The sequence below is a fragment of the Lepidochelys kempii genome, chromosome 8, assembly GCF_965140265.1.
Source record: "Lepidochelys kempii isolate rLepKem1 chromosome 8, rLepKem1.hap2, whole genome shotgun sequence".
Lineage (NCBI taxonomy): Eukaryota > Metazoa > Chordata > Testudines > Cheloniidae > Lepidochelys > Lepidochelys kempii.
This window is the reverse complement of record NC_133263.1, coordinates 82,674,716-82,688,522: the sequence shown is the minus strand read 5'-3', so window position 1 is coordinate 82,688,522 and position 13,807 is coordinate 82,674,716. Positions and strand designations below refer to the sequence as shown.

The window sequence follows — 13,807 nt, the reverse complement described above, 5'->3', positions numbered from 1 at the left end:
GACCTCTTCAAGATTCCACTGCAGTCCAGTCAGTCCCAACAGTCGAGCCTGGGCAAGCCTGACCCAGGGGAAGGAACCTTGGGTAAGTAAAAATTGCCTGAACCGATTCTCCCCCTCCTCCCTCACAACCAGTCTTCTCTCTCTCTTCCTGTGTCCAGGAAGTTAGCTGGCTCAGCTGAACAGCCTCCACCCTCCCATTTCCTCCTTCACTGCCTCTCTTGCCCCCTTGCATTCCATACCCCATCCTCAGAATCTGCTCCTCTTCAGTCATTCCTCTCTCTTTCTGCTCCTTTCCCACCCTCTTCTCCACTCTCTGCGTAGGAGAGAGAGAGCGAGTGGGAGGAGCAAGGGAGAGCGGGACAGGGAGAGTCAGGGAAACCCTGCCCCTGATGTGCATTGGCATTGTGGGAAATGGACAGGGGAAATGGGTGCTAGACTCTCTCCTGCCTGTGAGGCCCCTGTCTCATACAGTCCTTGCCAGAAGGGTATGGCTGTCCTGTGCTTGGCTTCTGGAGAAGCCTGGCCCCACCCAAGCCTTCCTGATCTTTTCTTTCACCTGAGAAAATAGTATTAAAAAGATGATGCTATTTCCAGTAGGCATTCAGCGTGGGTGTGAGGTGTCAATGGAATGGGCACTCCCAGGCTGCCCTGGGCAGAAATATGCTGCCTCTGACTGCCCCCGTGTTAGAGAAGGGTCTAGCTTTTAACTGCAAAGATCAAATGCATACCATGAAAGCAGCACCCCTAAACAATGAAGCTTTCAGACAAAATCCTGCCTCCTACCAAAGCCTTTCATTGCGTTTATAGAGAGCTAGGGTCTGATTCTCTACTGCCTGGCCCATTGACACCAAGGCAGTGCCAGGTGAGCTGGAACTATTTTTATTGAGGGCGTGCTGAGAGCCATTGAACCAAACTCTAAACCCTGCATATAATGGAAACTACTTCAGGCCAGGGGGTAGCAGCACCCCCACTTCCAGCACCTATGGTGAGCCGTGCTGCCATTCCGATTTGTACCCTACTTAGCACTTGCAGGGTAAACTCCGGGCACTCATAGCAAAGCTTCCAATGGAGGCAGGATTTCACCCACAAAACCTTCACTTTTAAACAATACTTTGCAATAACTCTTTATTTCGAAGTCTAACCCTTTCCTTTCCTTGTTATCACACCATGAGTGGCACTGGTTCTCACTGGAAGCTGGAGGTCACATCATCTTTCTTTTCTGGTTCAGTGAAGAGTCTCTGAGCTGGTCACTTGAAAGGGGCTGGCAGCCCCCGCCCGGGAGACAGGAGAAATCCAACACCATTGGCTGCTTTGGTCTTGGCGGCAAGGGTGGAGAGAACAAAGGCTTGACTTTCAGTTTCGTTTCTTCTCCGCACTGAGGCTTCCCAACAGGCGGGCTTGCACGGTAAGAGCCCATATCTTGGAGTATCTACACTCTGAACGCTTAAAATGCTAAGACGGATCGAGAGGGTTGGTTTTTACGTGCCGGGAGGCTGCGGTCGGAAAATTTCACTTTCTGTGATGCTAGGCTCTAACGTGTAGCTGGTGCCAGGAGCAGGAAGATGAAGCTTAAAGCTTCCCTTCCCCTTCCCCAAGCCTTTACACTTGCGTTGTAGCTTCGTTAAAGCAATTCTTGCGATCAAAACGCGAAGTTATGTCTTTCAGATCAGACCAGAGGATAGTTAAACCAGATATTGATCACTTTAGCCGGTGGAGTCCTGCATATCCCAGGCCAGGCTTCAGAAAGCCATTTATACGTTAACTGTGCTGAGCAAGGAGGAAGTGTGATTGAAGAGCCAGAATGAGAGAGTTGTGCCAGCTACCAATGAGGTGAAAATAACATCCATCCTATTCTGGATTCCCTTGTTCCATAACATCACCTCTGAGCTAAAAGCACTGTTTAAAAGAAATCTCCTTGTTTCACACTGAACATGTTAGCAAAGCCTCTGCTACAGAGACCTAGGGGAAGTTGGCATTCAGCAGCGATGGACAGCAGCACTGGCTGCTGAGTGCCAAATCCTGTCACTTTGTGATATAACCACAAGACAGGTAGTAAAATAGTCCCCCTACTATTCCTTCAACTAATACCCACAGAAGGGCAAAAATCTGCTCTTGAATGTGGATGCAGAGGTGTGAATATGGTAGTATATAAGATCAGGTTCAAGTTATACCTATATGCATGGTACAGTAATGTAACTCTTGTTTTATTCAGGGTAACATCAGCTTTGAAGCTTAGGTCGAAACTGGGCATTTGGGGCAACAATGTTAACCATGACAGGTTTCAGAGTAGCAGCCGTGTTAGTCTGTATTCACAAAAAGAAAAGGAGTACTTGTGGCACCTTAGAGACTAACCAATTTATTTGAGCATAAGCTTTCGTGAGCTACAGCTCACTTCATCGGATGCAAATAAATTCGTTAGTCTCTAAAGATGCCACAAGTCCTCCTTTTCTTTTTGTGAATACAGACTAACACGGCTGTTACTCTGAAACCTTAGGGTATGTCTACACTACGGAATAAGGTCGAATTTATAGAAGTCGGTTTTTTAGAAATCGGTTTTATATATTCGAGTGTGTGTGTCCCCACAGAAAATGCTCTAAGTGCATTACGTGCATTAACTCGGCGGAGCGCTTCCACAGTACCAAGGCTAGAGTCGACTTCTGGAGCGTTGCACTGTGGGTAGCTATCCCACAGTTCTCGCAGTCTCCGCTGCCCATTGGAATTCTGGGTTGAGATCCCAATGCCTGATGGGGCTAAAACATTGTCGCAGGTACATATCGTCAGGCCCCCGTTCCCTCCCTCCCTCCGTGAAAGCAAGGGCAGACAATCATTTCGCGCCTTTTTTCCTGAGTTACCTGTGCAGACGCCATACCACGGCAAGCATGGAGCCCGCTCAGGTAACCGTCACCGTATGTCTCCAGGGTGCTGGCAGACGCGGTACGGCATTGCTACACAGTAGCAGCAACCCATTGCCTTCTGGCAGCAGACGGTGCAATACGACTGGTAGCCGTCATCATCGTGTCCGAGGTGCTCCTGGCCACGTTGGCTGGGAGCGCCTGGGCAGACATGGGCGCAGGGACTAAATTTGGAGTGACTTGACCAGGTCATTCTCTTTAGTCCTGCATCAGTCCAATTGAACCGTCTTATGGTGAGCAGGCAGGCGATACGGATTGCTAGCAGTCGTACTGTACCATCTTCTGCCGGGCAGGCAAGAGATGAGGATGGCTAGCAGTCGTACTGTACCATCTTCTGCCGAGCAGCCATGAGATGTGGATGGCATGCAGTCCTTCTGCACCGTCTGCTGCCAGCCAAAGATGTAAAAGATAGATGGAGTGGATCAAAACAAGAAATAGACCAGATTTGTTTTGTACTCATTTGCTTCCCCCCCTCCCCTGTCTAGGGGACTCATTCCTCTAGGTTGCACTGTAGTCACTCACAGAGAAGGTGCAGTGAGGTAAATCTAGCCATGTATCAATCAGAGGCCAGGCTAACCTCCTTGTTCCAATAAGAAAAATAACTTAGGTGCACCATTTCTTATTGGAACCCTCCGTGAAGTCCTACCTGAAATACTCCTTGATGTAAAGCCACCCCCTTTGTTGATTTTAGCTCCCTGAAGCCAACCCTGTAAGCCGTTTCCTCAGTCGCCCCTCCCTGCGTCAGAGCAACGGCAAACAATCGTGCATCTGAGTTGAGAGTGCTGTCCAGAGCAGTCACAATGGAGCACTCTGATGGGGCCAAAACATTGTCGCGGGTGGTTCTGGGTACATATCGTCAGGCCCCCGTTCCCTCCCTCCCTCCGTGAAAGCAAGGGCAGACAATCATTTCGCGCCTTTTTTCCTGAGTTACCTGTGCAGACGCCATACCACGGCAAGCATGGAGCCGGCTCAGATAACCGTCACCGTATGTCTCCTGGGTGCTGGCAGACGCGGTACGGCATTGCTACACAGTAGCAGCAACCTCTTGCCTTGTGGCAGCAGATGGTACAGTACGACTGGTAGTCGTCCTCGTCGTGTCCGAGGTGCTCCTGGCCACGTCGGCTGGGAGCGCCTGGGCAGACATGGGCGCAGGGACTAAATTTGGAGTGACTTGACCAGGTCATTCTCTTTAGTCCTGCAGTCAGTCCTATTGAACCGTCTTATGGTGAGCGGGCAGGCGATACGGATTGCTAGCAGTCCTATTGCACCATCTTTTGCCGAGCAGCCAGGAGATGTGGATGGCATGCAGTCCTTCTGCACCATCTGCTGCCAGCCAAAGATGTAAAAGATAGATGGAGTGGGTCAAAACAAGAAATAGACCAGATTTGTTTTGTACTCATTTGCCTCCTCCCCCATCTAGGGGACTCATTCCTCTAGGTCACACTGCAGTCACTCACAGGGAAGGTGCAGCGAGGTAAATCTAGCCATGTATCAATCAGAGGCCAGACTAACCTCCTTGTTCCAATAAGAACAATAACTTAGGTGCACCATTTCTTATTGGAGCCCTCCGTGAAGTCCTGCCTGAAATACTCCTTGATGTAAAGCCCCACCCCCTTTGTTGATTTTAGCTCCCTGAAGCCAACTCTGTAAGCCATGTCGTCAGTCGCCCCTCCCTGTGTCAGAGCAACGGCAGACAATCGTTCCGCGCCTTTTTTCTGTGCGGACGCCATACCAAGGCAAGCATGGAGGCCGCTCAGCTCACTTTGGCAATTAGGAGCACATTAAACATCACACGCATTATCCAGCAGTATATGCAGCACCAGAACCTGGCAAAGCGATACCGGGCGAGGAGGCGACGTCAGCGCGGTCACGTGAGTGATCAGGACATGGACACAGATTTCTCTGAAAGCATGGGCCCTGCCAATGCATGCATCATGGTGCTAATGGGGCAGGTTCATGCTGTGGAACGCCGATTCTGGGCTCGGGAAACAAGCACAGACTGGTGGGACCGCATAGTGTTGCAGGTCTGGGACGATTCCCAGTGGCTGCGAAACTTTCGCATGCGTAAGGACACTTTCATGGAACTTTGTGACTTGCTTTCCCCTGCCCTGAGGCGCATGAATACCAAGATGAGAGCAGCCCTCACAGTTGAGAAGCGAGTGGCGATAGCCCTGTGGAAGCTTGCAACGCCAGACAGCTACCGGTCAGTTGGGAATCAATTTGGAGTGGGCAAATCTACTGTGGTACTTTTCAATAGTGCTGCAAGCTCTGGTGGATCACAAGGGACGTTTCACCAACATCAACGTGGGATGGCCAGGAAAGGTCCATGACGCTCGCATCTTCAGGAACTCTGGTCTGTTTCAAAAGCTGCAGGAAGGGACTTTATTCCCAGACCAGAAAATAACTGTTGGGGATGTTGAAATGCCTATATGTATACCTGGGGACCCAGCCTACCCCTTAATGCCATGGCTCATGAAGCCGTACACAGGCAGCCTGGACAGTAGTCGGGAGCTGTTCAACTACAGGCTGAGCAAGTGCAGGATGGTGGTAGAGTGTGCATTTGGACGTTTAAAGGCGCGCTGGCGCAGTTTACTGACTCGCTTAGACCTCAGCGAAACCAATATTCCCACTGTTATTACTGCTTGCTGTGTGCTCCACAATATCTGTGAGAGTAAGGGGGAGACGTTTATGGCGGTGTGGGAGTCTGAGGCAAATCGCCTGGCTGCTGGTTACGCGCAGCCAGACACCAGGGCGGTTAGAAGAGCACAGGAGGGCGCGGTACGCATCAGAGAAGCTTTAAAAACCAGTTTCATGACTGGCCAGGCTACGGTGTAAAAGTTCTGTTTGTTTCTCCTTGATGAAACCCCCCGCCCCTTGGTTCACTCTACTTCCCTGTAAGCTAACCACCCTCCCCTCCTCCCTTCGATCACCGCTTGCAGAGGCAATAAAGTCATTGTTGCTTCACATTCATGCATTCTTTATTCATTCATCACACAAATAGGGAGATGACTACCAAGGTAGCCCAGGAGGGGTGGTGGAGGAGGGAAGGAAAATGCCACTTTACAACTTTAAAATTTATTGAATGACAGCCTTCTTTTTTTTGGGCAATCCTCTGTGGCGGAGTGGCTGGTTGGCCGGTGGCCCCCCCAACGCGTTCTTGGGCGTCTGGGTGTGGAGGCTATGGAACTTGGGGAGGAGGGCGGTTGGTTACAGAGGGGCTGCAGTGGCAGTCTGTGCTGCAGCTACCTTTGCTGCAGCTCAACCATACACTGGAGCATACTGGTTTGGTCCTCCAGCAGCCTCAGCATTGAATCCTGCCTCCTCTCATCACGCTGCTGTCACATTTGAGCTTCAGCCCTGTCTTCAGCCTGCCACTTACTCTCTTCAGCCCGCCACCTCTCCTCCCGGTCATTTTGTGCTTTCCTGCACTCTGACATTATTTGCCTCCACGCATTCGTCTGTGCTCTGTCAGTGCGGGAGGACAGCATGAGTTTGGAGAACATTTCATCTCGAGTGCGTTTTTTTTTCTTTCTAATCTTCACTAGCCTCTGGGAAGGAGAAGATCCTGTGATCATTGAAACACATGCAGCTGGTGGAGAAAAAAAAAGGGACAGTGGTATTTAAAAAGACACATTTTATAAAACAGTGGCTACAGTCTTTCAGGGTAAACCTTGCTGTTAACATTACATACATAGCACATGTGCTTTCGTTACAAGGTCGCATTTTGCCTCCCCCCACCGCATGGCTACCCCCTCAACCCTCCCCATGGCTAACAGCGGGGAACATTTCTGTTTAGCCACAGGCAAACAGCCCAGCAGGAACGGGCTCCTCTGAGTGTCCCCTGAAGAAAAGCACTCTATTTCAACCAGGTGACCATGAATTATATCTCACTTTCCTGAGGATAACACAGAGAGATAAAGAACGCATGTTGTTTGAACGCCAGCAAACATACACTGCAATGCTTTGTTGTACAATGATTCCCAAGTACGTGTTACTGGCCTGGAGTGGTAAAGTGTCCTACCATGAAGGACGCAATAAGGCTGCCCTCCCCAGAAACCTTTTGCAAAGGCTTTGGGAGTACATCCAGGAGAGCCGCGAATGCCAGGGCAAAGTAATCCTTTCACATGCTTGCTTTTAAACCATGTATTGTATTTTAAAAGGTACACTCACCAGAGGTCCCTTCTCCACCTGCTGGGTCCAGGAAGCAGCCTTGGGTGGGTTCAGGGGGTACTGGCTCCAGGTCCAGGGTGAGAAACAGTTCCTGGCTGTCGGGAAAACCGGTTTCTCCGCTTGCTTGCTGTGAGCTATCTACAACCTCATCATCATCATCTTCGTCCCCAAAACCTGCTTCCGTGTTGCCTCCATCTCCATTGAAGGAGTCAAACAACACGGCTGGGATAGTGGTGGCTGAACCCCCTAAAATGGCATGCAGCTCATCATAGAAGCGGCATGTTTGGGGCTCTGACCCGGAGCAGCCGTTCGCCTCTCTAATTTTCTGGTAGGCTTGCCTCAGCTACTTAAGTTTCATGCGGCACTGCTTCGGGTCCCTGTTATGGCCTCTGTCCTTCATGCCCTGGGAGATTTTGACAAAGGTTTTGGCATTTTGAAAACTGGAACGGAGTTCTGATAGCACGGATTCCTCTCCCCAAACAGCGATCAGATCCCGTACCTCCCGTTCGGTCCATGCTGGAGCTCTTTTGCGATTCTGGGACTCCATCATGGTCACCTCTGCTGATGAGCTCTGCATGGTCACCAGCAGCTTGCCACGCTGGCCAAACAGGAAATGAGATTGAAAAGTTTGCAGTTCTTTTCCTGTCTACCTGGCCAGTGCATCTGAGTTGAGAGTGCTGTCCAGAGCGGTCACAATGGAGCACTCTGGGATAGCTCCCGGAGGCCAATACCATTGAATTGTGTCCACAGTACCCCAAATTCGAGCTGGCAAGGCCGATTTAAGCGCTAATCCACTTGTCAGGGGTGGAGTAAGGAAATCGATTTTAAGAGCCCTTTAAGTCGAAATAAAGGGCTTCATCGTGTGGGTGGGTGCAGGTTTACATCGATTTAACGCTGCTAAATTCGACCTAAATTTCTAGTGTAGACCAGGGCTTAGAGACTAACAAATTTATTTGAGCATAAGCTTTCATGAGCTACAGCTCACTTCATCGGATAACCATAACACTCTAGCTCCACCTACAGGCTAGATAAAGAACTTTCAAGTAATTCTAACTCTAATAGTCTTTTCTAAACTAAATATTCCTAAGATTTTACTGGTAATAATTGAACCCTGGATCATCCTCTTCAGGGCAATATATTTAAATAGAGAGCAGAGAAATTGGCTTACCGTTGCAAGAGAAGTCATTCTTGATGTACCCCCCCCCCACAGTCTTGCTGCACAACAAAGATTTCTTCTGGCAGAGGAGCAGTCAGTACGGAAAAAACAACAACCCCCCCATCCCTCTGGAAAATATTAAGAGAACTTAAAAAAGAACAATTGTTGGAGGTGTGTTAGCCTCTGTGTCAGTCCACAGAAACAGTACAGTGAAAGAAGAAATGAAACGTGGCAAGGTGAAAACACAAATAACATTGATGTGTTCGTTAATTCTTCCTACTTGCTACATTAGCTTCAGAATTATTAAACTAATCTTGTGTGGTTATGCAGACAATAAACCCTACACACTTTGCTCATACAAGTAGCTTTCAGGTTAGGATTTGCAGGACTGGCTCTGTGCTTTCAGCTGGTCATTAACTGGCCAGGATGCAAAATATATAGGAATGACAGAGGAGCTCATTGGTGGAGTAGTGTCACAGTAAAAATCTTAAATGAATCAAACTGTACCGTAGAATCTCTATGGACAGTAATTCCATCCTTGAAGATGGATGGAAGAGTGTAGCAGTATGAATATACTACCAGCCATCTGACTGGTATAGTAACAATGAGTGTGAAATATTCAGAGAAAGGCGACAAAGGCAGAAAATACATTGATAAGGGATTTTTTCAACTATCCTCCTATTGACTGGGTGTATGTTGCCTCAGGAAGGGCTGCAGAGGTAAAATTTCTAGGCACCATAAATGACTGCTTCATGGAGCAACTTGTCCTGGAACCCACAAGGGGAGAGGCAATTCTGGATTTAGTCCTAAGTGGGACACGGGATCTGGTCCAAGAGGTGAATGTAGCTGAACTAGTCATAGTGACCATAGTGTTAAACTTAACATCATTGGAGGGGGAAGATGCCAAGGACACCCACCACAATAGCCTTTAACTTCAAAAAGGGGAACCACAAAAATGATGAAGCTAGTTAAATGGAAATTTAAAGAAACAGCCACAAGGGTGAATTGCCTTCAAATTGCCTGGAGACTATTTAAAAACAGCATAATAGAGGCTCAAACGGAATGTGCACCCCAAATTACAAAAAAAGGAAAAGAAAAGCAGCAAAGGTCCACTGTGACTAAACAGCAGAGTAAAAGGAGTGGTGAGAGGCAAAAAGGCATCCTTTAGAAATTGGAAGTCAAATTCCAGTGAGGAAAATAGAAAGGAGGATAAACTTTGGCAGGTCAAGTAGAAATACAATAAAGCAGGCCAAGAAAGAAATTGAAGAACAACTAGTGTAGACATAAAAACCAGCAGGATTTTTTTAATACACCAGAAATACTTGAAAACTGTTATCATGTCCCCTCTCAGTCTTCTCTTTTCCAGACTAAACAAACCCAATTTTTTCAATCTTCCCTCAGAGGTCATGTTTTCTAGACCTTTAATCATTTTGAATACTGTGTGCAGTTATGGTCACCCCATCTCTAAAAAGATATAACAGTATTGGAAAAGGTGCAGAGAAGGACAACAAAAATGATTAGGGGTGTGGAACAACTTTCATACTGTTTGATTTAGAAAAGAGATGACTAAGGGGGGGTATGATAGAGTTCTATAAAATCATGAATGGTATGGAAAAAGTGACTAGGAAAGTGTTATTTACCCCTTCATATAACACAAGAACTAGGGGGTCACCTAATGAAATTAATAGGCAGCATTTTTAAAACAAACAGAAAGTACTTCTTCACACAGTGCAGCGTCAACCTGTGGAACTTGTTGCCAGAAGATGTTGTGAAGGCCAAAAATATAACTGGATTCAAAAAAGAATTAAGTAAGTTCATGGAGATAGGTCCATCAATGATTATTATCGAAGATGATCAGGGATGCAAACCTATGCTCTGGGTGTCCCTAAAGCCTCAAGTGTCAGAAGCTGGGACTGGACAATAGGGGATGGATCACTCAAAATTGCCCTGTTCTATTCATTTCCTCTGAAGTATCTGGCACTGATTACTATCAGAAGACAGGATACCGGGTTAGATGGACTATTAGTCTTACCCGGTATGCCAGGCTTTTGTTATTGGAAATTGAAAAATATTCACTTCATAAACTGGGAATTATATTTTTGAGACAGTGAATATGTATTTTCTCTCATTTACACCACCATAAATCAGTGAAGTCTGTGGAGTTATCCAGTCTAAGGAAGATGAGCATCAGGTCACAGTTTGAAAGGTTTCACCATTTAGATAAAATGGGCCTGATTTGCATTGAAGTCAATAGGAGTTTTGCCTGAGTAAAGGCAACAAAATTGGGCTATACATTTTAAGAATATTTTGTCTCCATTCAGGCAGAAAAGGTATTTTGCTGTGAAGTCCATGAAGCTATGCTGATTTATACTAGCTGACCCTCTCTGCTTCATTTCCCCCATCTGTTAATGGGGATAAAAATATCTTTCTCCCACTATTTGTCTGTCTTGTTTATTTTGACGGTAGGCTTTTTGGGTTAGGGACTGTCTCTAACTATGTGTTTGGATAGTGCCTAACGCAGTGTGAGGCACAACACACATGCCCTCAGTTGGAAAGTCAAGATACTCATGGAATAAAGCTGCTAATGATGATGATAATAATGATTTACTAAAACGCCACTTTATTCCATGGGGAACAAAGACCTTCACTACTGTCTTCCATCTTTGGTGAGATGAGTTAAAAATGATAGATTTTTCTTATTGTTATACTTGTATTTGTAACATCTTTTCTGTCTTTTTAGAGTAAGAAGAATGGCTGGTGTCAAATCTAGATTAACACAAGATGAAGTAAAGCAACTGCAAGATTTGTTGGGAGGCAGACAATTCTCTCTTCTCTATAAAGCAAGCGTCCATGGTTACAATGCTTCTATATTTCATGCCAAGTGTGATGCACAAGGGCCAACCGTAGCAATAGCATATAATGGAAGTGGTTATATTTTTGGAGGCTTTACATGTCAGAGCTATGTTTCATCTGGAGGGTACATAAATGATGAGAAGGCTTTTCTCTTTAGATTAAAAGGCAAAGAGGGTGTGCTCAGCCCACTAAAAATTCCTGTTAAAACTGCATCAGGTGCTATATATGACTATAGTGCCAGTGGCCCTAATTTTGGCGGTGGAGCACTACATTTGTTGAACCAAAATACAGCAGCAGCAGCAACAAGTTCTAACAACAACTACACATTCAATGTTGCTGACCTGCATGGAAATGATCTAGGCCTTATGGAATGTGAGGTGTATCGAGTTGAAGGTAAGTTGATACCAAAAGAGAAAATGTTTACTGAGGAAATTATAGCTTCGTACTCTTAATGTTATATGTTCCTTTCCCCTAGATATTAGCAGTTTCCTGGAATCTCCATGGAGAAAAATTACCTGGACAACTGAGTAAGTTAACTGTTGTAATATATCACTATCATGATCTGTGGCCACCAAATACTGTGGTGATGTGAGTTACTTTAGGAATTAACTAGATGGTGCTAGAGTAGACAGACATGTGTTGCTGAGTTGCTTATCTGTGTTTCTTAGGTACTAATATGGCACCTATGACCATAGTATCTGAGCACCTCACAATCTGGGGATAAGTACAAAATGATGATTTCAGAACAGATCAAATATAAATGAGTAATTAATGTCTGAACCAAAATAAACTTCATGAAAAGCTATGTTTATTTTAGCCACACTGAGTCTGCTATAGCAGAGACTTAAAGTGACATTCCGGAGGATTACAGACCATGATTAAGCAGCTAGTTACTTATCTGGGCAATTCCCAGAGTGGCATAGGTACAGTGTGGCAAACTGTGTATTTGATACTTTTAGAAAACACTGTGCATCTCCCCATAGAATTATAGTAATATGGGGCTGGAGGGGATCTCAAGAAGTCACCTAGTCTAGCTCCCTGCACTGAGGCAGGACTAAATATACCTAGATCATCCCTGACAGGTGTTTATCTACCCTGTGCTTAAAAACGTCCAGTGATGGGGATTGTATAACCTCCCTGGGAAGCCTATTCCAGAGTTTAACTGTCCTTATACTTAGAAAGGTTTTCCGAATATCCTAACCTAAATCTCCCTTGCTGCAGATTAAGCCCATTACTTATTGTCCTGCGTTCAGTGGACATGGAGAACAATTGATCACCCTCCTCCTTATAACAGCCCTTTACGTATTTGAAGACTCTTATCTTAAAGTCCTCCCTCAGTCTTGTTTTCTGAAGTCTAAATATGTCCAGTATTTTTAGCTTTTTCTTATAGATCAGGTTTTCTAAACTTTTCATCATTTTTGTGGCTCTCCTCTGGACTCTTTCCAATTTGTCCACATCTTTCTTAAATTGTAGTGCCCAGAATTGGACACAGTACTCCAGCTGGAGTCTCATCAGTGCTGGGCAGATCGGAACATTTCCCTTCTGTGCCTTACATTTGTTACTCCTGTTACCAGCCTCCAGAATGATATTAGCTGTTTTTGCAACTACATCACATTGTTGACACGTATTCAATTTGTGAGCCAGAATAACCTGCAGATCCTTTTCAGCACTACTACTGCCTAGCCAGTTACTCCCCACTTCCATTGTAGCTGCACATTTGAATTTTCCTTCCTAATTTTAGTACTATGCCCTTGTCTTTATTGAATTGCATTTTGTTAATTTCAGACCAGTTCTCCAATTTGTCAAGCTAATTTGAATTCTAACCTTGTCCTCCAAAGTGCTTATAATCCCTCCCATCTTGGTGTCATCCACATATTTTATAAATGTATTCTCCACTTCATTATTCAAGTCATAAATGAAAATATGGAATACTTCCGGACCCAGGACCAATCCATGTGGAACCCCACTGGATGTGTCCACTCAGTATGATGGCAAACCTTGATAACTGCTCTTTAAATATAATTCTTTGTCACAGAATCCACAGGTCTGGTGCTCTCGCACAGCTCTAGAACAGTCCCCGAGAAGACCCCTTCACTGTGTTATCCCCCTTTGGGTTACATTCTGTCAGTGGGGTAAGCCCCATGGATTCTCTGCCTCCTGGGACCGAACCTCTGAGCCCTCAGCACCCCTGCTTAACTCTGTGAGCTCCCCTCAGAGAGTCCATTTGAATTGGACACCTGGGGAAGGCTTGCACACCCAAAGGGAGCAATGCACCCCTAATTTCCTTAATCTGGAGTCAGGTTTCAGAGTGGTAGCCGTGTTAGTCTGTATCAGCAAAAACAACGAGGAGTCCTTGTGGTACCGTAGAGACTAACAAATTTATTTGGGCATAAGCTTTCATGGGCTAGAACCCACTTCATCAGATGCATGGAGTGGAAAATACCGTAGCAGGTATATTTAGTCTTGTTAGACCAACCGCCCACCTGGTAAGGCAACTCCCATCTTTTCATGTACTATGTATAAATATACCTGCTTCTGTATTTTTCACTCCATGCATCTGATGAAGTGGGTTCTAGTCCACGAAAGCGTATGCCCAAATAAATTTGTTAGTCGCTAAGGTGCCACAAGGACTCCTCGTTGTTTTAATCTGAAGTGAATCTCAGACAGCATTGTAAAAATCAGAAAGGTTTATTAGATATCTGGAACACAGCGTAGA

At 45.9% G+C, this 13,807-nt stretch overlaps 1 protein-coding gene across 1 annotated transcript in view; it reads left to right on the top strand.

Annotated features, from left to right (window-relative positions):
• The first annotated feature begins 1,320 nt into the window (after positions 1–1,320).
• Positions 1,321–13,807, top strand: part of LOC140916135 (interferon-induced protein 44-like) — a 29,884-nt gene continuing 17,397 nt past the window's right edge. The window contains exons 1-3 of the mRNA XM_073357261.1: positions 1,321–1,405; positions 10,979–11,484; positions 11,567–11,618. Of these exons, the coding sequence (XP_073213362.1) occupies positions 10,989–11,484; positions 11,567–11,618 (548 nt within the window). The 5' untranslated portion in view covers positions 1,321–1,405; positions 10,979–10,988. The remainder of the gene's footprint in view (positions 1,406–10,978; positions 11,485–11,566; positions 11,619–13,807) is intronic.